This window comes from Dasypus novemcinctus, chromosome 19 (assembly GCF_030445035.2).
Source record: "Dasypus novemcinctus isolate mDasNov1 chromosome 19, mDasNov1.1.hap2, whole genome shotgun sequence".
In the NCBI taxonomy this organism is placed as follows: domain Eukaryota; kingdom Metazoa; phylum Chordata; class Mammalia; order Cingulata; family Dasypodidae; genus Dasypus; species Dasypus novemcinctus.
In genome coordinates, this window is record NC_080691.1 from 47,758,301 (window position 1) to 47,780,652 (window position 22,352).

The 22,352-nt window shown below is 54.3% G+C and overlaps 1 protein-coding gene across 1 annotated transcript in view; it reads left to right on the forward strand.

Moving 5' to 3' along the window:
* Positions 1 to 22,352, forward strand: part of BCR (BCR activator of RhoGEF and GTPase) — a 143,506-nt gene that overhangs the window by 114,689 nt on the left and 6,465 nt on the right. The window contains exons 10-16 of the mRNA XM_058281735.1: positions 655 to 823; positions 3,754 to 3,873; positions 5,249 to 5,324; positions 6,489 to 6,593; positions 7,831 to 7,905; positions 13,614 to 13,711; positions 15,669 to 15,800. Of these exons, the coding sequence (XP_058137718.1) occupies positions 655 to 823; positions 3,754 to 3,873; positions 5,249 to 5,324; positions 6,489 to 6,593; positions 7,831 to 7,905; positions 13,614 to 13,711; positions 15,669 to 15,800 (775 nt within the window). The remainder of the gene's footprint in view (positions 1 to 654; positions 824 to 3,753; positions 3,874 to 5,248; positions 5,325 to 6,488; positions 6,594 to 7,830; positions 7,906 to 13,613; positions 13,712 to 15,668; positions 15,801 to 22,352) is intronic.

The following is a 22,352-nucleotide window of genomic DNA, read 5'->3' on the forward strand; positions in this document are numbered from 1 at the left end:
GGGCCCTTTGCCCCATTCTTCCATTCCCGTGCTGATTGGTTCTTATTCAGTCGGCTCAGAGCAAGGCCTAATTCCTCTGTCGAGCGGGGTGAGATTATACCAGGTGGTCTCAGGCACCTCAAACCCTGCAGCTCTGGGGTCGCGCCTCAGGCCCACTAGCCCAAGCTTAGATGCCTCCCGCCACCCAGCCGTCTCTGCTTTTCTCGTTTCTGTTGACATCCCATTTCTGGCGTCTCTCTTCCTTAGACTTGAGGAGAATCTTGGATGTTCCTATTCACCCCTAAGAGAGTTCACACCTTAGCTGGTAACCCATCTTCCAAGGGTCCTGTTTGTAGGTGGGTTCACACCCACAAGAAGGTGGATTAAAAATTAAGACCGTGTCTTTGTCGGGACACCGTGATTCTGTCAGCCACAGGGAGGGATTTGGGGCTCTCAGGGTCGCTTGTACTTCGTGTGTTTCCGAGGGTCACTGAAGCCCAGGGTCATGGCACCTGCTAGCAGCCTGGGCCCGGCCCCTTGTGTCCGTCCCACAGAGGATTTGAAGGTCAGGGAAACAGTGCCCAGCCAGTAACCCACGGCCCTGGGATTCTCGAAAGCAGTGCTGTTGGCAGAGGTGGGCAACGGGTGCATTAACGTTCTCTTTCTCCCGTCCAGCAAAACCCAGCAGTATGACTGCAAATGGTACATTCCGCTCACGGATCTCAGCTTCCAGACCCTGGACGAGTCAGAGGCGGCGCCCAACATTCCCCTGGTGCCGGACGAGGAGCTGGATGCCCTGAAAGTCAAGATCTCCCAGATAAGGAGTGATATCCAGAGGGAGAAGGTGCAGCTGCAGGGAGAGATGTGGTGGTGGTGGTGGGGATGTCTGTGCAGTGCCCTCCCCTGGGCATCAGTATTGGTTCCCTTCTGCTGCTGTAACAAAACCCAACACACAGGGTGGCTGAAAACAATAGAATTTTATCATCTCGCATTTCTGGAAGTCTGAAACCAAGGTGTGGGCTCTGGGCGAGAATCTTTTCATGCTGCAATGCTGGCTTCTGGAGGTCCCGAGTGTTCCTCAGCTTACAATCGCCTTGCGCCAGTCTCCATCTTCACATTGCCGTCTTTGGCCCCATGTCTGTCTGTTTCCTCTAATGTCTGTCTGTGTCCTTTTCATAAGTTCATCAGTCATATTGAATGAGGGCCCCCCACTCCCCCAGTCTCTAGTTTGGCCTTGTCTTAACTGAGTGACATCGTCAGAGACCCCGTTCCCAAATAAGTTTGCATTTGGAGAAACTGGATAAAGGACTTGAGAGTGTCTCTTTTTAAAAAATTGTGATGACAAGCATAATCGTAGCATTTCCCACTTTACCACCTTTTGAGTGCACAATTCAGTGGTGTTAATTGCATTGACAATGCCATGGACATGTCTTATTTGGGGGGCACGGTTCAGCCCATGACAGCATCTGGTGAGGAGGTAGAACCACCGCCGGGGCCCGCTGTGAGCCAGGGCGACTGTCTGCACGCTGAGCATCCTGGTCCCGGGCAGAGAGCTGAGTCGTGGAGGGAAAGGCACAACCATGTAGTCTGAAGGCCTCAGAGTGGTCCAGGGACCCCCAGGGACAGGGGTCTGGGGGAAATGGCCAGCGGTCCCCCCATAAGACTGTCCTGGTAGGGAATGAATCTTAGGCTGACAGGTGCAGGCTCTCCAGGTGTTTTGGGCTGCCCCAGGCAGGCCTGCAGCTATTTTGAGAGAGGTCTAGAAGGTTATAGAGGGAAGCAGATGCGGCTCAAGTGATTGAGCTCCTGCCTACCACCTGGAAGGCCCCTGGATTGGTTCCTTGTGCCTCCTAGGGAAGATAGTGGGTTGGCATGACAGGCAGACGTGGCAAGCTGACACGGCAAGATGATGTAACAAGAGACACAAGAAAAACATAATAAGAGACATGACAAAGCAGGGAACAGAGTTTCCTCATACCTCCTAAAGAAGACAAGCAAGAGAGCTGATGCAATGAGTAGGTGTGGCTGCAGCAGGATGACACAACAGGTGACACAAGAAGAAAAACATAATGAGAGGCACAACAAAGCAGAGAACAGAGGTGGCTCAAGTGATTAGGCCTCCCGAATGTTCACAGTGTCCTGATTTTGAAACGTGGTTGGATCGGTGTAGGGGGCTGGTGACAACAGTCCCCTGGACACTCGAGTTTAGAAAAAGTAACCAAAGAGGTTTGTAGGTATCTCTCCTCTTTGCCTAGGTGAGTGGACTAAAGCCTTCTGGAAAGGTTCATCACTGAGCACATTTGGCAGCTTGGGCTTGGTCCTGAGCCTGTGAAAACACCACTTCTGCCCTCAAGAGGCAGAAATGGGCTCAGACAGATACTTGTGCACACACTTTTTTTTTTGAGGAGATACCAGGGATTGAACCCAGCACCTCATACGTGGGAGGTAGGCACTCAACCATTGAGTGACGGCCACTCTCCTGCACACTTTCTTAGCAGCATTATTCACAATAGCCAAAAGTGGAAGCAACCCAAGAGTCCATCAACAAATAAAGAGGGAAACAAAACCTAGCCTTACGTGGAATATTATTCAGACATAAAAATGAATGAGGTGCTGGATGACCTCTGAAGACATTCTGTTGAGTACACTAAGCCAGGCACAAAAGGACAGATATTACACAATTCCACTTAGGTGAAATATCTAGAAAAGGCACATTTGTGGAACAGAGTAGATCAGAGGTTACCAGGGGGTTGTGTGTGTGTGGGGGGGGAATAGGGCATGTTGTTTAATGGGCTCAGAGTTTCTAGTTTGGTGGGGGTAGAGGGGAGGTGGACAATTTTGGGGATTAGATAGTGGGAATGGTAGCACAACATTGTAAATGTAATTAATGCCACTGAATTGAATGCTACAAAATGGTGAAAATGACCAATTATATGTTAGATGTATTTTATCACGATAAAACTAAAACTTTAAAAAAATTGGTAAAAAAAAAAAAAAGGCCGGGCAGCAGCACTTACCCAGGGTCCCCCACCTTCCACAGGTAGCGTGTTGGTGTGTGTGTAGGGGGATGGGGACTGACCACGTTTATTAGCCAAAGGGGTGCTGATGCAAAGTACCAGAACTGTTGGCTTTTATAAGGTACTTATTTAGGGTAGAAGCTTACAGTTACCAGGCTATAAAGCGGAGTGAACTTCCCTCACCCAAGTCTGTTGCCATGTGTTAGAGCAAGATGACTGCCATCTGCCAGGGTTCAGCTTCCTCTTCCTCTTCAGGCTCCTGGTCCCAGCTTCTTTCAACATCTGCTGTAGGCTGGAATAAGACTTGTCTCTCTCCCAGGCTCATCCTCTCTGGGCTCAGCTGCCCTGGTCTCTCCACAAGGTCAGCTGTAGATTATTGGGCTCTCTCACTTCCCAGGGCCTCTGCCTCTGTCTATGGAGCTGTCTTATTCCTTGGTGCTTTTCTCTGTGTGTTTACTTTCCGGGGCTCCAGCATCCAAAACTCCAACTAACTCCTGTGCCTTGTCCCTGTGAGTCCCCGCCCCCTTGGGCATCCTGACGTGGCCCGATCAGAGCCCTAATCAGAATTTAATAAGTAAAAGCGAAACCTCTGAATCCAGTACAATCTAATATGCCCAGAAAAACAGACCAGTTTACAAACAATCCAACAGCTATCCATTTTTGGAATTCATGAACAGTATCAAACTGCTACACCAAGCGTGAACAGGTAGACCCAGGCGCCCAAATGGAAACTTAACCTGGTGGCCTCTCCCCACAGAGAGCAAACAAGGGCAGCAAGGTCATCGAGAGGCTCAAGAAGAAGCTGTCCGAGCAGGAGTCGCTGCTCCTGCTCACCTCTCCAAACATGGCCTTCAGGGTGCACAACCGCAACGGAAAGGTGAGTGGACCCGCTGGGCCGAGAGCTGTGTGGTGGCCACCGTCCCCGGCTCAGGGCTGGCTTTTGTCATGGCAGCCTCTTCACTCTCAAGGGCATGCCCCGTCCTGGAGCACCACACACTGTCACATGCTTTGGTCTGTGACCCCCAGTCTGCAAGGCGACTGGCTTGGGGTCGCCGAGGCTCCGGGATGTCTTACATTAGGGAGGGGGCTGGTGACTTGTGCGGATCCAGCCTTGAGGACGCTATTCTGGGACCTCGGGCCCTTCCTCCTTAGCCAGGCTTCGGTCCATCTGTGACCTGGGCTCTCTCCCTCCGGGGGCATCCCACGTGCCTCTCAATGCACAGAATGACAGTCTCCAGCTGCTGGCTGGGAGGGGCAGCCGGCGGGCTCGGCGAGAGGGGGCCGGTGGGTGGACGGCAGGCGGTCGTGGCGGCATCACCTCTCCCTGCTGCAGAGCCAGCCTCCCCCGTGTGCTCAAGCGCCTCCCCCTTCCCCCAGCAGAGTGCCCCGAGCCAGGTGGCTCAGGCTGCAGGAGGGCAGGGTTCGGGCCTGAGGTGGTGCAGAGGCCTGAGGTCCAGCTGGCAGGAAGGGCAGAGGGTGCCGGAGGTGATGAGACCTGCGGTGAGCGTGGCATGCCAGGAGGCTCCAGTCAGCTGTGGGTGCCTAGGCGTGTGTCCACAGAGGTGTGAGGCTGGGAGGTGTGTGCCCACAGGGGTGCGTATGACAGGGAGGTGCCAACAGAGGTGTGTGTCCACAGAGGTATGAAGCTGGGAGGTGTGTGCCCACAGGGGTGTGTATGGCAGGGAGGTGTGCACTGCAGGGAGGTAGGTGCTCAGGGAGGTGTGCACCCATGGAGGTGTAAGCCAAAGAGGTGTATGTGGCAGGGAGGTGGCTGTCCACAGAGGTGTGTGCATAAGGGAGATGTGTGCGTTAGGGAGGTGTGTGTCCAGGTAGCCAAGCACCCACGAGGTGTGTACCTAGGGAGGTACGTGCAGCACGGAGGTACGTGTCTGCAAAGGTGTGAGCCAAGGGGGTGTGGTGTCCTCAGGGGTGAGTGTGACAGGGAGGTGTGGACCCGTGGAGGTGTGTGTGGCAGGGAGTGTGTGCTGAGGGAGGTGTGCACCCACAGAGGTGTGCACCCACAGAAGTGTGTGCCCATGGAGGTGTGCACCCAAGTAGGTGTGAACTGGGGAGGTGTGTGTGGCAGGGAGGCATAGGCACTGCAGAGGTGCCCGCAGGAACCCGTGGGTCCCGTGGTGAGCAGCCCCCGTCGGTGCTGCAGCCGCCAAGGGCTGGCTGACCTGGGTGCCCCGGGCTTGCTGGCCGCCGCCTCCAGCTGGGGTAACCGGGTCGTTCCCCCTTGTACCCACCAGAGTTACACATTCCTGATATCGTCCGACTACGAGCGTGCCGAGTGGAGGGAGAACGTTCGGGAGCAGCAGAAGAAATGTGAGTGGCCTCCCACGGGAGGGGCCGCAGGCAGCGCTGCAGAGCAGGGCGGTTGTCCCTGTGGCCTTCAATTTTTTTTTTGAAGGGGGCAGGCAGAGGTGTCCTTCCAAACAGGTGAAATCCTGTGGGGAGCTGTAACCTGGAAAACTGGCCCCCTGGGGCTCCCCTGTACATACCTCTACTCCTCTGCCACCCCCCCACTGGCCTCCCAGGCCTTCCCCACAACCCCCTGCCCACCCTGGGCCTCCCTCCCACCCCCCCATCCCTGCCCGCCCCCTTCACTGCAGCCCCTACTTTCTGCAGGGGCTTCTTTCTGTGGGAAGTTGTTAGAAATCCTGTCTTCCTGAGCTCCGAGCCGCCTCCTGGCACGGGGTCCTCCTGGCACAACTCGGGGAAGTGACGGCAGACCCCGCCCCAGGGCAGGACTGGGGGTTCCCTTGAGCTATGTGGCTCCCATCCCTCCTCCCCGGTGGCCTGGTCCTCCCACGGCGGGTGGGCCAGTTCCTCCTGTGGAAGCAGATGTGGGGTTCACCTGCCGAGCTCGTCACCAGCACCCCACGTCTCGGGCTTGTCATTCATACCTGCCTCAAGCCCCGGCCTCCTCTTATGCTTGGGCTGCAGGCACCCTTTAACATGACCCCTTCCCCCTGCTGCAGCTCCGGGCCACAAGGCCCCTCCTGGGTGTGCAGGGTGACTGGTGCCTGCGGCCTCCCCGGTGTCAGAAAGGGGAGCTCCAAATTCCATTTCCAGATGGACCATCTGTTCTGTGTGTGGCCAGGAATAAGCCCCCTTTACTCCCCTCGTGGAGAGATAGGGGCCCAATTTGGCACAGAGGAGGGGCCTGGGAGCACCTCCCAGGGGGAGGCTCTGGGCTGCCCTCCCCTCCACAGACTGGCCCGTGGCTGTGCTTAGGGGGCGTGCAGACTCGCATGTCTGTCAGTCCTGTGCCGAGGTTCCTGCTGGCTCTGGGCACAGGCCTGGGCCCTCTGGGAACAGGTTGCACCCTTCTGAGCCCCCAAGCCAATCGCCAGCCCCTGCCGCGTCCCCTCTCCAGGGTGCAGCGAGGGGCAAGTAGGGCCCGCGTCGGAGAAAGTCCCGGTGGTTCTGGTCAGGGTAGGGCACGGGGACCGGCCAGTCAGCCCGCCACGGGTCCCACCCTCGCAGGTTTCAAAAGCTTCTCCCTGACATCGGTGGAGCTGCAGATGCTGACCAACTCATGCGTCAAGCTTCAGACGGTCCACAGCATCCCGCTGACCATCAACAAAGAAGGTGCGGCCACCTGCCTGCTCAGAGGGCGGGAGGGCGCTCGAGTGGCCAAGGCGGCGTCCCTTGCGTGGTCGGCCATGGTCTGCTGGCCGGGGCATTTTAGGTCAGAACGAATGCGGGGACTCGGGAGCTGGTCATACCTAGCCCAGGGGTGGAGGGCATGGGCCAGGGCCGGGTGTGGAGGAGAGCCCAGCTGTGGGCCCAGGTACAGGGCCCCCGAGGTCTCCGGCCCGGCTACCGGGCCTGCGAGCAGAGGGTTCTCCCCGGACCCTCTTCCTCAGCTGGCCCCCGGCTCCTCTCTCAGCCAGGCCTTCCCGCTCCACACCTTTGCTCAAATGTGCTCGTGCTCACTGCCGCAGTCTTGCACGCACACGCACGTGCGGTCAGTCTCGTGTATATATGCTTGAGCATGCATACACACACTCAGTTTCACAGACCTACACTTGCACACCACCCTTACCCAAGCTCAGTTTCACCCACGGGTAAATGCTTGTGCATACTCGTGCACTCAGTCTCACATATGGGTACACGCTTGTGCACAAGCCTACACTCAGCCCCATGCTTCAGCATACACTTGTGCACATACATGTGTGCTCAGTCTCACAGGTGTGCACTTGCTCACATGCCCAAGTTTATTTGAACACCTAGATATATGCTTGTGAACACACACCTACAATCAGGTTCATGCATGGGTATATGCTTGTGCATACATGTATATACTACATTTCACACGTGAGTATACGCTTAGTCTCACATATTGGGTATATGCTTGTGCACAGAGTTCTATGCTCAGTCTTACCCAGGGGTATGGGCTTGTGCGCATATGCCTGCGCTCAGGGTCACGCACAGGTGGATGGTTGTGCACACATGATTACTCAGTCCCATGCATGGTTGGGCGCTTGCACATATATGCTTAGTCACACACCCTTGTACACGTTTGCACACACACACACACAAACCATCCATGTGCCGCTGTCACCCTGTCCCTACTCCCTTCTTTGGAGCCTGAATGCTTCCTCTCGGTCACTCGTGTGCTGTGTCCAGCCCCCGTCCAGCCCCTACAGTCCCTCAGACAGACTGTGGTGGACACATTTTGGGGTCTATGAAATCACCTTGCCTGGTGCTGGGCAAATGGCCAGCACACTTGGTGCCCCCGAGGGGTCGATCTTGAAGCAAAACCTATCGCTGTCTTCCACCCACCCCAGAGGACAGATGCTCACCTCCTTGATCTCTTCTACAGACGATGAATCTTCTGGGCTCTATGGGTTCCTCAATGTCATCGTCCACTCGGCCACGGGATTTAAGCAGAGCTCAAGTAAGCGGCTGGTTTGGGGAGGAAGGCGGCAGGCAGGAGTCTCCACCCAGGAGAGGGCTACACAAGGAGGGTGTAGGGAACCAAGAGAAGGGCTTAAGTTATCAGCAGGAGCCTCTGACCCCTGTGCTTTGGGATGCTGGTGTGACCTTATTTTCCCAGAGTAGCTTCTACCCTTTCCTGTGACTGGCTCACATCCTGCCAGCTGGCACGCTGCCCCCTGCAGGCATGGCTTGTTATTGCAGGGGCAAGAGTTTATGGTTCAGACAGAAGTTGGCCCCAGGACTTTTTCCTGTGCTGACATGAGCAGCCACAGAGTACATGCCAGCTTAGGTTCGGAGCCGGGAGAGCCATCTGCCATGCCACCTTTGACCTTGATCCACAGAACGGATTCGGTTTTTCCTTTTTCGCCTCCGGTAGGGGGCCTCTCGCAGCAGCTTAGACGTCAGAGCCGAGAGGGCAGGGTCTGTCTCGGTCTGGGGCAGTGTGAACTGTACCCCTCATCCACATTATCTCCCATGACCCATAGTAAAGTCTACCAGGCAGGCACTGCTCTGCTAAGCTTTGCCTCGTTCCCTCACAGGCAAAACAAATCCAGAAAGCAAAACAACCACCAAAAAAGCCCACAGCCGCTGAATGGGAATTTTTTTTTTCAGTCGTGTATATCTGATGAGGCACTTGTATCCAGAACATCTAAAGAACTCTTACAACTCAAAACTAAGGAGAAAACCATACGATTTTGAAAAATGTTACAGGTCTTGGTAGATAATTCACCAAAGAGAATTGGTACTAATAATTTCATGTGCTAATAAGCACATGAAAAGATGTTTAGTCAGTTAGGGAAATGCAAATCAAAACCACAAGGAGATACTACCTCCCACTCAGTAGGATGGTTGTGATCAAGAAGACAAGAACAAGTCTTTTCGAAGACATGGAGAAACTGGCCGGGGAGGCTGTAAAATAGTCCAGCCGCCTTGGAAAACAGTTCCAGTTTCTTGGCGAGTCGGGGCGCAGATGTGGCTCAAGCAGTTGAGTGCCTGCTTCCCACGTGGGAGGTCCCGGGTTCGGTCCCCAGTGCCTCCAAAAAACACACACAAAAAACACAAACAACAGGCAAACAAATGAAAAAACCAACTCAGGGGAGCCGATGTGGCTCAGTGGTTGAGTGCCAGCTTCCAGCATACGAGGTCCTGGGTTAGATCCCTGGCCCTGGTACCTTAAAAAAAAAGTTTCTTAGAGAGTCAAACAGTCAAACATACACCTACCATATAACCCACAATTCTACTCTTAGCTGTTTACTCTAGGGAAATGAAACCATATGTCCTCACAAAAACGTGTACACAGATGTTCGTAACAGTTCTATTCTTAACCACCCCAAATTGTAAACAACCCAAATGTCCACCAACTGCATCAAAACATGATAGACCCTTTCAAAGATATACTACTCAGCAATTAAAGGAATGAAGTATTGATATACGTGTCAAAGGACAAACCGGAGTCGACTGCAGAGAACAGTGTTTTATTCAAGGCATCAGAAGTTTTGCTACAGCAAGGAAGCCAGACCACTTGGAAACATGGAAATAGCTTTGAGCTTCTAGGGACGGCAGGCAATTTTTATAGACGTGAAAAGGAAGTTGGCTTGACTCCCTACTGATTGGACAGGAGTTTGTCTGTCTTATAGGGGCGGTTTTAGGGCAGGCAGGCTTTATTTTGTATTGGGTCAAATGTAATGAATTAGGGGTTCAATTGGCTCTCTGGGTTGGTCACCTAGGTGGAGATTTTTAATTTTGTTTCGTTTTGTTTTGCTTGCTTGTTTTTAAAGATTTATTTTTATGTATTTATTTATTCCCCTCCCTTGTTGTTTGCTCTTGATTTCTGCTGTCTATGTCTGTGTATTGTGTGCTCTCTGTGTCTGCTCATCTTCTTTTTAGGAGGCACCAGGAACCAAACCCAGGACTTCCCATGTGGAAGGGAAGTACCCAATCACTTGAGCCACATCTTCTCCCTACTTGTTATGTCTCTCATTGTGTCTGTTTGTTGTGGCTCAATCGTCACCTCATCTTACTGCATCCTCTTATTGCATCAGCTCACCACACCAGCCCCTCCCATCAGCTTGCTGTCTTGCTTGTCTTCTTTAGGAGGCACCGGGAACTGAACCTGGTACCTCCCATGTGGTAGGTGGGCACCCAACTGCTTGAGCCCCATCCACTTCCCAAGATTTGAATTTCAAAGACATCAAAAGGAAACTCAAGGCGGCGGACTTGGCCCAGTGGTTAGGGCGTCCGTCTACCACTTGGGAAGTCCGCAGTTCAATCCCCGGGCCTCCTTGACCCGTGTGGAGCTGGCCCACTCGCAGTGCTGATGTGCACAAGGAGTGCCCTGCCATGCAGAGGTGTCCCCCGCGGAGGGGAGCCCCATGCACAAGAAGTGCACCCCATAAGGAGAGCCGCCCAGCGCGAAAGAAAGTGCAGCCTGCCTCAAAATGGCACCGCCCACACAGAGAGCTGACACGTTAAGATGATGCAACCAAAAGAAACACAGATTCCCATGCGGCTGACAACAACAGAAGTGGACAAAAGAAGACGCAGCAAATAAACTCAGAACAGACAACCGGGGTGGGGGGTGAAGGGGAGAGAAATAAATAAATAAATAAATCTTTAAAAAAGAAAAAAGAAAAGAGGGAGTTCAAAGAGAAAGTAGGGCATGGGTTTGTTTTTGTTTCCGTTTTTTGTTTTGTTTGTTGTTGTTTTGACTCTGAGGGGTCTTAGGGCTTTGTCTATATAATTTAATGACCTGGGACGTAAATGAACCTCGAAAAAATTATGCTAAATGAAAGAAGCCAGGGAAGTGGACGTGACTCAACTGAAAGAACATCTGCCTACCATATGGAGGGTCCAGGGTTCGATACCCAGGGCCTCCTGACCCGAGTGGTGAGCTGGCCCATGCTCAGTGCTGCCGCACACAAGAAATGCCATGCTGTGCAGGGGCACCCCTGCATAGGGGAGCCCCACATGCAAGGAGTGTGCCCCAAAAGGAGAGCCTCCCCACAGGGGGAAAAAAAATGCAGCCTGCCCAGAAGTGGCACCACACATATGGAGAGCTGATGCAGCAAGATGACCCAACAAAAAAGAGACACAGTTTCCCAGTGCCTCCAGATAATGCAAGTGGACGCAGAAGAACACACAGTAAATGGACACAAAGAGCAGACAATGAGGGGAAGGGAAGAAAAATAAATAAAATCTTAAAAAAAAAAGAAAGAAAGAAGCCAGATACCAAGACCTACATGTTATATGATTCCATATGTACAGAATTTCTAGAAAAGCCAAAATAGACAGAAAGCCGTACCGCATTGTCTGGCATGGGTGTGGGAGTGGGGATTGCCCACAGGTGAACACAAGGGGACACTTTGGGTGATGATGGTGTCCTGAAACTGGATTATTTTTCTGTTTGCACAAGTGTTTAAATGTACTTAAAAATCATCAAACTGTACTCTGACAGTGGGCGAATTATAGAGTGTGCCAATCATGCCTCAAAAAGCTGTAAAACACACAAGTTTCCTGTGGCCCCTCTTGCTTGAGCTGCCCCATAAATGTTTGGCATCTCTTGGGATTCCTTCCAGGATTCTTTCCTCCCTGCATTGTCTCAACTCCATATTCACAACCTGAACCTTATCATTTGTAACCCCCAAACATGTTCCTCTTATTTTATGTCTTGTCCCAGGAGGGGATGCCACCTTCTGTATACTGACAGATCCATTAGATACTGCCCTCCACTGGCGGTCTTGTTTTTGTTTTTTTAACCTTTTATTATAGTGACACACATACTACTCAGAAATTCTCATTTTTAATCACTTTCCCCAGCCCCTGGTAACCTATAATCTCCTGTCTCTAGAAATTTGTTTTTTCTAGGTTTTTCATGTCAGTGAGATCATGCAATATTTGTCATTTTGTGTGTGGCTTATTTCACACAGCATGGTGCCTTCAAGGTTCATCCCTGCTGTCCTCCCAACTTCATTCCTTTTTTTTTTTTTTTTTTGAGGTACCGGGGCTGGGGATTGAACCTGGGACCTCATAGGTGGGAAGCTGGCATTCAACCACTGAGCCACATTGGTTCCCCTGAGTTGGTTTTCCAATTGTTTGCTTACTGTTGGTTTTTGTTTTTAGGAGGAACCGGGGACCGGACCCGGGACCTCCCATGTGGGAAGCAGGCGGTCCATTGCTGGAGCCACATCCGCTCCCACTTCATGCCTTTTTACAGCTGGGTGATATTCCATTGTAGGACAGACCACATTCTGTTTATCCATTCATCCATTGATAGACCCTTGGGTTGCTTCCCCCTCTTGGTTATTGTGGAAAATGCTGCTATGAACATCTGTGTGCAAATATCTGTTCAAGTCCCTGCTTCCGGTTCTTTGGGGGTGCATACCAAGAAGTCGGATTTCGTGGTTCTGCTTTAGCATCTCTGGCCCCGTGCCACCCCTGAACCAGGCCCTCAGTGTTCCTCGCTGCCTCCTCCCTGGTCAGCATTGCCGGGCCTGCCCCCTCCCATGGGTTTTCCAAGACTCCCACCCCACCCTGGCATTTACCCATTTGCCGCCTGACTGGTCTGTCCCCACTGACCTCCAGTTCTCACCTCCCTCCTCTCCTCCTGCACCTTCAACTTCACACAGCACCCACCTGCAAGCCTGGGTGGTCCTTTCCACTGATTCTTCACATGATAAATGCAGGCCCTGCTCAGGCCACTGCCCTGTCCTCCATACCCCCAGGGCAGGCCGGCCTCTACCAGAAAGGAGCCGAAAGAACATTCAAAGAAATAACGGGGATGTGGATTTGGCTCAGTAGATAGAGCGTCCATCTACCACATGGAAGGCCCAGGGTTCACACCCAAGGCCTCCTGACCCATGTGGAGCTGGCCCATGCTCAGTGCTGCTGCGTGCAAGGAGTGCCATGTCACCCAGGGGTGTCCCCCGCGTAGGGGAGCCCCACACACAAGGAGTGCGCCCCATAAGGAGAGCTGCCCCACGCGAAAAATGTGCAGCCTGCCCAGGAATGGTGCCGCACACATGGAGAGGTGATGCAGCAAGATGACGCAACAAAAAGAAACACAGATTCCCGGTGCCGCTGACAAGAATCCAAGTAGACACAGAAGAATACACAGCAAATGGACACAGAGAGCAAACAACTGGGGTGAGGAGGAATGGGAGAGAAATAAATAAAATAAATCTTAAAAAAATAAGAAGAGAAGTAACAGCCAGAAACTGCCCCAGCTTAACAAAGACATGAATCTATACAGCCAAGGAGTTCTACAGACTCCAAACAGGATAAATCCAGATGGATCCATGCCAAGATGTGTAATCAAACTGTCGAATGCCAAAGATAAAGCCGACCTTGGGCCTCTCTGCCCATCCCACCCACCTGAGCGCCCCTTTCACAGTAGGTGCATTAGGCAGTGTTTGCTGAGTGACTACTTGAGCACATGTTTATAGAGCCCCCCAGTTCCACAAGAGGTGGTTGCCTCCAGCTGTACCCACAGAAACGCCACGGGACAGCATGCTATGCTGTGGTTCCTGCCACCTGCTGGTCTGGTGTTTTGTTTAAAAAATAATTCCTCGAAGACCTTTTCTTTTTTCCTGATTTGGGAAAGAACCCCTGGTCCGTGTAAGAAGCAGGTGGCTGGAGCAGCGCAGTCACCCTCTGTGTCGCCTCCCACAGATCTGTACTGCACGCTGGAGGTGGATTCCTTCGGGTATTTTGTGAATAAAGCCAAGACCCGCGTCTACCGGGACACAGCTGAGCCGAACTGGAACGAGGTGAGGAGCCGCTGGGCCCAGGCGGGCCTTTGGCGCTGGCCCGAGCATGGGGTATTTTCCCTGTAGAGTCTAAATTTCCAGAGACCCCGTAACGGCTTCCCCGTCGGCGATGCCGCCAACTTTCTGGGAATCACCCTGGAGGGGGTGGTGGTGGAGAGTGTTGTGGCTTGTCCGAGAGATTTTATCTCCCGGTTCCTGAGATTCTTACCACATACACACCCACCTACGTTCACACACCAAAAAAAGGAGACCTTGTATGGCTAGTTTTCCTAGGAAAGCATTTGGAAAGATACTACAAAACATTTTTTTTTCCTGCCTTTCTTACCGCTCAGTGTTTACTTGCTAGATTTCCTTAGCGTTTTTCCTCAGACGTGGAATTCACTCCCTGTGACTCTCTTGGTCTCCGGAAGCCTGGTGGCTTGGTGACCTCCAGCTCTGCCTGTGGGGGCTGGGTGGGGACGGCTGGCCCTGCTCCCTGGGCTGCAGCCTGTCTGAGGTGTCCTGTGGGTTGGGCCTGGGTTTTGGGTTTGCAAAGTCGGTGGCTCTGTTTCCCTCCCCCTCGGAGAGCTGGCGTGTAAAACCCACTGAACTGTACTGTCTAGAGCTTTCCAGAGAAGGGGAATTAGCACAGAGCAGGCCAGTGTTCATATTGTTTCCAAATCCATGGGAAAGGCTGTTTCCCAGCTTATGGCCTAAGTGCGGCCCTCAGGGGCCTGGTGCTGGGTGGTGTGGGCGGAGCCCATCGGTCTGCAGGGAGTAGACCCCAGGGTGCTCTACTGCATGCAGAAGAGAGAGCAGAGCCCCCCTGGGCTGCTGGCCCTCCCTGCTGCTGCAGCTCATGGGGCGGTGTGACTGGAACTCAGGCCTCCGCTCAGTGTCCGTTGCTGTTTGATCGTTAGACCTTGCCGCCTGGGTAAGATTGTGAGCACAGGGGGCCCGATAAACCTGAGACTCTGGAGGTGCCTGCAGAAAGAGCCGAGTGATGAAGGGGTGATCAGAGCCAAGTAGGATCCGTTGGAAACACTTTGGGGAGAGCAAGAGGACCAGGACCTGGCAGAGGCACCGAGGGAGGGGATATAGGCACAAGTGTGTTCTAGTATGTGCTAGTGTGTTCTAGCACATTCTACTATGTGCTAGTATGTTCTAGTGTGTTCTAGTATGTTTTAGCACATTTTTCTATGTGCAAGTATATTTTAGTTTGTACTAGAATTGTTTAGCATGCTCTAATATGCGCTAGTTGTAGTATGCTACAGCATAATCTAGTATGTGCTACTGTGTTCTAGTATGCTGTAGCATGTTCTAGTATTGCTGAAATGTGCTGGTAGGAGCATGTACCAGTATGAATTAGTATGCTTTAGCATGTGCTAGTATGTTCTACTGTGTGCTAATATGCTCTAGCATGTTCTAGCATGTTATAACATGTACTGGTATAGTATGCTCTAGTATATTCTAGTATGCACTAGCTCTAGCATGTTCTGGTATATGCTAGAATGTTCTAGACTCTGGGGGAAAGTTAGCAGTGAAGGCACAGAGGAATAGATATGGGCCACCTGGCAACCAGCCTCCTTGTGCATATGGATTACCCAGGGTGAACTTAAATATTTCTGGCAAACACCCCCCACCTATCCCTGTTGAGGTACAAAAAAGCTGCATTTTCAACCAGCACCCCTGAAATTCTGATACAGGGAGTCTGGGGCCCACCCTCTGTGTGCAGGGCTAAGGAGTCCGCGTCAGGTTTGAGAGGCATTCAGAGCTTCCAGAGATGTCTGAGTAGACCCACCCATGGCGGCCCCATCGCCCAACAGGAAGTAGCCCCCGGTGTTTCACGCCTGGAAACTCAAGCCAAAGAGGGCCCCCAGGCACAGGTGCTTCTAAGGTCACCATAGAGTCTTTAAGGAGCCAGGGGCACACCTGGGCCTAATGACACAAGACTTTGCTTTCCCTCTTGGGGCTACAGGAGTTTGAGATCGAGCTGGAAGGTTCCCAGACCTTGAGGATACTGTGCTATGAGAAGTGTTACAACAAGACGAAGCTCACCAAAGAGGATGGCGAGAGCACAGACAGGCTCATGGGGAAGGGCCAGGTCCAGGTGAGGCTGCCCCCCTCCCCGGGCCCGCCCACACCCGGGGTGCACCTTCATCCTCCTGTACCCCACTTCAGCCCTCGCCCACCTCCGGGTGCTCCGTGTTCATTCCCAGTGGGCACTAGAGGATGCCGGGATTACCTACCTCTCAGTGGGGATTACACCTGGGTTTGCAAGACGGGACTTGAGACCTAAGCTGGGGGACCTGCGCCAGCACCTTCACAGGGTCCTTCCCCGCCTGTCTGTCTGTCTGCACTCCATCTTGTCCCCCAGAGTTAAACTTTTCTGGGGCCTTGGCTTCTCCATGGCCTGGGGTGCTGTGGCTGGAATCGGCTGCTCTGGGGCTCTCCGTTCTTGGGAAAGCACGGCCGGTCTGACATCCTCCCTCTGGGTAGCTGCAGCCTCAAAAGGGGTGCAGCCTCCAAAGTGGTGGACACAAGTCTCCCCAGGAGTTAGTTTGGGAGTCTCTCCCCCCACCCTGGTGGGCCAAGGGTCAGTATCTATACTCCAGCTGGGGTCCCCCTGGTCATGAGGGAAAGCCCACCAGACCTCTGTCCTTTGGAAGTTTATAGAGTTTATCCTGGGACCCCCCTGCAGGTTTTCCCATTTCTTGGCACACTGGAGCTGGCGCTGCCAGCCTTGTGTTTTGTGGGGTCCCCCCCGTGCAGTTCTGCACCCCGTCCCTCTGCCTGTGAGTGTGGCTGGGAGCAGGCTGTGGTGTCCCCTTTCCTTACAGCATCTCTTGTACCCAGCTAAGGGATCCATACCCTGGAGGTGGGTTCAGCCTTCGGCACTGCCCTCATGGTCGGATGAGGCCACGGTGGGTGAGCCGTTCTAGGTGGTGGTGGGAGGAAGCCCACCTCTCCTCCCCAAGCTCCAGCTCCATGCCTACTCTGGGATGCCTGTTGCCCAGGTTTCACCTTGGAAGCTTGTTAGGGAACTGAATGGTTCAGTGCCTCTTGGAACAGCCCTGTTCTAGTTTGCTAGGCTGCCAAAAGCAACATATCAGAAATGGGTTGGCTTTTACAGTGGGGATTTATGAGCTTCCAAGCTTACTATTTCGAGGCTGAGAAAATGTCCAAATCAAGGCATCATCAAGGCGATGTTTTCTTCCTGAAGACCGGCTGCTGGCGAGCCTGGACTCCTCTGTCACATGGCAAGGCACGTGGCGGCATGTGCTGGTCTCTCCCATCTCTTCTGGGTTTCCTTGCTTTCAGTTTCTGGCTTCGATGGCTTTCTCTGAATTTCATTCTCTTATAAAGGACTCCAGTAAGGGGATTAAGACTTAACCCTGAACTAGGTGGGTCACATCTTAAGATCCTACTTATAATGGGTCCACACCCACAGGAATGGTTTAACCTCAAGAACATACTTCTCTGGGGTCCGTCCAGCTTCAGACCATCACAGGTCCCTACCTGGAGACCAGGTCTCAGAATGACCACGTTCCTGTCACCGTCTTCTCCTTGCCTCGCGCCACCATCCCTCCCACAGACCCCACAAAGAGGCAGGGCACTTCCTGTCGCAAGGAGAGGAAGCTGATGAGATTGCCTTCTTAACAGGTGACAACCTAGGAAAGTAGGCTGGGCAGCCACAGCCGATCCCGTGGTCAGGGCTGAAGGCCCGGGCTCTCCCAAGGCAGCAGGGGGCCCAGGGTGGGGCGGGGAGACCAGCCCTGGCCAGTGCCTTTGTGTCCTCGAACGTGACGGCTGGCGTGTCAGGGAGCAGCACGCTGGCCCCTCTCGGTGCAGGTGGGGAGGGGCTAGCGTCCCCTCACGTGGAAACAAGCTCCGCAGGCCATCTCCTCACCTGAGCCACTCCGCTGGTGTCTCAGATGTCACCTCTGGCCTGTAACCAGACCTGGAGCAGAGTTCCCAGCTCAGTGAGAAGGAAACGGCCCCACCCTCCTGCTGTCCATCCTCATGCAACATCTGGCTTGTTTTAGGGTCAAGCAGGGCTTGTGGGTTGAGAGGCAGAAATGTCCACCCGAGTATATCCAGTCGTCCCCCTTTTGTAGTCCTGGACAGAGATCTGTACCCACTCTGCCTCTACCAGTGACCCCCCAGCATGAACTTGATGTGGGTCCTGCTTGTACAGACTTGAGTGTGCTCACTGCAAAGAGGGGAGCCGTCTTTTGTACACACCGCTCACTCCACCACTTGGACGCCCTACCGTGTTCCCAAGATGTGTCCTCGCATTTGTAGAGCTCAAGCTTGCCTTTGTGGAATCCCGTGGTATGAATCCGCCCCACAACTGGGCCGCCCCACTCTCGCGGATGTTCAGGCAGCATCCAAGAGCGCATTTTGGCATTTGGTCTTTGGGATAGCGGTGCCACCTGCTCATTTGAGCAGTTTCTCAAGGTTCCCCAGCTAAAGGCTGCTGGGGCAATATACCAGAAAGGGGTTGGCTTTTCCCATGGGGATTTACTAATTTGCAAGCTTGCAGTTCTGAGGCCATGAAAATGTCCAAGTTAAGACTTAAACAGGCGATGCTTTTTTCCCTGGAGACCGGAGCTGGTGATCCTGGACCCCTGTCACATGGCAAGGCACTTGGTGGAAACTCTGGTCTCTCCCTTCTCTGGGTCTCATTGCTTTCAGCTTCTGCCTTCTTCCAGCTTCCTCTCTGCCCCCGGGGCTTTCTTTCTCCTGGGTTCTGTTGATTTCAGCTTCTGGCTTCTGGGGTTTTTCTTTCAGCTTCTGGGAGTTTTTCTCTCTCCACCTTTGTCCTTTTTATAAAGGACTCTGGAAAGAGGATTAAGACCTATCCTGGGTCATGCCCTACTGAGGTACCCTAATCAAAAGGGCCTTTACTGAAGTGATCTAATCAAAAGGTCCCATATACAATAGGTTCATACCCTAGGAATGGATTAGCTCTAAGGACATGACCTTTTCTGGGGTCTGTACAGTCTCAAACTACCACACGGAGGGACTGGAATGCAAAGCTGCCCACATCCTGACTCAGTCTTTGCCCCCTAGCACTATTGCTTTGTACCTGTTTCCCTTCCCCTCTATTTTGCCCCTGCCTCCTCCCCACACCTCTCACCCTGGCCCATTGCTGAGGATCCCGCCTTCTCTCAGCCAGCGTCATGCACGGTCCCAGGCTGAGCAGACCGCCCAGACTGGGTGCTCAGCTCTCCCTGCTCCCACCTACCCTGGGCTCATCTTCCAAATAAAGGAATATCTTAGTTTGCCTGACCTGCTGTCACAGACCACACTGTGAGTTGGCTTGACAACGGGAATTTACTGACTGCCTCCTTGTGTGGCTTCCGGGTCTTTAGAAGGCCTCCTGTCATTTGTTTTAAAGCCCATCCTCAGGCAGTAAACTAAAAATAACATTTCCGAGAGGACCTCTTTACAATGGGTTCACACCCACGGGGACACCGGTGAAGATCAAAAACACGGCTAAATCGGGGTCTGTGAGTCAGTCTGCCACCAGGAGACAGGTTCCACGGGATCACCCGAACCCTCAAGTGCTGAGTCCAGGGGTGGGGTGGCTGGGAACCGGTCCCCTCGGAGTGAGTGCCGCCAGTGCAGCTCACTCACCGAGAACCTACCCCCTGCCCCCTCCCCGTGTCTGCTTTTTCCACACATGGTGCCCTCTGGGTGCCAGGCCCCAGGGACCCCGAGATCCTGAGGACAGCTGCCCCCCAGGCTCCACTGCCCAGAGCAGCAAGGCTCGGAAATGAGGCGGGGCTAGAAGGAGTGGGATTGGGGGATCGAGGGCAGGGGATCAGGGAGGACTTCAGAGAGGAGAGGGCCTGGTCTGGGCCTCCCCAGAGAAGAGGGCAGGGCTGGTGGGAATGGACGGGGCGTGGTGTGGCTGCAGGGTGGTTGCAACCAGGGCAGGGACCGGACGCTAGAGCCCTGTCCTGTGCCCCAGCACATCCTGGCCTGTGGGTGGGTGAGAAGACCCCATGGTTCTCCATGGTGACCTGCTACTGAAGAGCAAGGCAGAACACACTGCTCAAGGGGCTGAGCTCATTGTCCGCCCCACTCGGGTCCGGCCCCTTCCTGAGGCCCCCCCCCCCACCTACACAGCCCTGGAACGGGGATCTGGGGCAGCTTCTGCACAGACCTCTGGCTGCCCTCCCTCAGCCTGCATATTGGCTTAACAAGGCTCAACCAGGGGAGGCAGGCAGCAGCCCTGGCTGACCCCTGAGAATAATGGGGTGTGCAGGCCTTGTTACCCACTTACCCACTCCAAGCAGCAGGCTCCATCCTCCCTGCGACCCCGGGAGAGGGATCACACAGCATTCTCAGTTTTTCCCTTGACTGCCCATTCCCGGTCATCTCCCCACCTCATCTTGTTTTTCCAAACCTCCCTCTCTCGTTTGTTTACCCGCCAGCGCGCTTTAAATAACCCTAGGAGAAAGCGGATCAGGCTGGGATATTGTTTTGGATTTGAGAGACCCGGCCACACAGGCCTCTTAATTGTGGAAATCTTCCGCCGCTTCCGCTCTGCCGAGCACACTTTGTTCTTTGGAGAGGAGCCAGCCAGGGGGCAGAGCAGACCTGCCCTGCAGCCGCCGATGGGCTGGGCCCCCCCCCCCCCCCCGTGCGGGCTGCGCCAGGTGGCGGGTGCTCCATCACCTGGACACCGGCCGCAGCAACGTCACCTCGATCCGCGCTTGCTTGAGGCTGGCCGTGCCACAGCCTATCTGGGACCAGGGTGGGCGTGGGGGCTGGATGTGGGTGCCGAGCGAAGTCTGTATCCGGGGGCTGCAGGGAATCATCATCCCGGGGTGACTGCAGACTGGGGGCATCTCCAGCACAAGGCCCACACGTCTTACTCAGCGTCTCCAGCCACAGACGCAGGAAACCAGCCCCTTCAGGAGGAAATTAGGCCTTTCTGGGCTTTAAAGGAGAAACATGACACGTTGGAATTCCCGGAACCAGTGGGCCCCCGGTGGCAGGAGGGGGGTGCTTTTTCCCCCCACGATGGAATGGTGATGGGAAGTCTTGACCTTGGCAGCTGGACCGCGGGGGTGGGGCTTTCCACAGGGGGACCCGGTCAAAAGGCGGTGTTCCACCCAGCCTGGCCAGGCTGCTCTGAGCTGCAGGCTGAGGATGCTAAAGGCTCCGGCCGCCGCCGCCGCCATGCAGCGCTTCCTACGGTACTTCCATCCCCGCCGGGCAGCCGCCAAGGAGAAGCACCTGCGTGCCCGGGGCCCCGCCCTGTGGACCCAAATCCGCAATCTCATGTGCAAGGGCAAGGTGCGCTGGATTGGGGGTCTGGGGTGGGCTGGCTTGGGGATCCCAGAGATGGCCAGGGGCCTGTGGAAGGACTTGCCAGGGATGGCCCCTCTTCCCGTCCGCGCTTACCCGGCATCTGGGGTGCTTTGTTCAGTTCTAAGTTTTCTAGGAGAGGGCCCTGTGGTCACCATCCTCTGCGGGGAAAGGGAAGGCTCTTTCCCACCGCATCTTCTCCATCCATGCCTGCTCCAGCAGCTGGCCCCAAAGGGTAGGGGTGGGGCTCTGTGCGTCAGCCCCTCCTGTTGTCTCCGGTGAGGCTAGGTTACCCTCGGGCCCAGCTGGATACCTGGGATTCACACTGGGGGGAAGCACGACTTGGATCCTCTCAGCCCCTGCTCCACGGACCCACCATCCGTAGCTGCTGCCATGCAGGTGGAAGGTCCACGTGGCCAGGACTGTGGCTCCTAAGAGCCACCAGGGACGGGTGCAGAATGAGAAACCTGCCACAGCACAACCCCAGTGGGGCTTGGCTGTTCTGGAGGGAGATGCCCCATCACCCTGTGGGAAGCGCTGGCTGATAGGCCCTGGAAGGGGCAGTCAGGAGGGCTCACCCATCGGGTGCCCGTGAGGGGCCTGAGCTGAGCAGGTGCAGGGAAAGGTGCCAGTGTCTGGGGTATGGGCAGCTGCACTCCGAACCCCTCCTGGCCTTGCACGTGGCTTCCTCCGGCCCCCTGGCTCTGGCTAAGCTTGTGCCTCTTTCGGGCTCCTTTCTTAACCCTACATTATGCTTGGTTCCATGAGGGCAGGGGGTGGAAATGGGAGACACCGAAATCACAGGGCATGCTTCCAGCTCTGCCCGGTAGCAGAGACGAGCCGTCTCCGGGAGCACGTGATGAAAGTGCAAGGCTGTAAACAATATGGAATCCACCGGTGGCCTCTCCCCAGAAGCGCCGAGAGGCTTCCAGTTATGCCACTCCAGTTCCCACCCTAGAACTGCTACTGGGGAGATTTTTATTTGCATTTTTTACCAAGATTCTACCCAGCTCAGCTGGAGCTCTCGGCCGCACCCAGGAAATGCAGTGTAGCTTGCGTGTGCTCTCAAAGAGGGAGGGACAAAGGGAAGCCTTTGTAGACAAGGGCATGTGTTGCAGAGACCAAGGTTGCTTGTTGGGGTGAAGGTACAAAGCACAGTCCTGCCAAGTGTGGAAAACACTGAGGGCGTAGAGGGGGTCCTAGGAGGGACTTCAAGCTCCCCTCACCAGCTGCATGATTTGGGGCCAAGCTCTGGATCCTTCCCTGCCTGGCTTCCAAGCAGCAGAAGGCCGGCCTTGCTGGAGGCCCCCTCTGCAGCCCAACTGTGTCACAACTG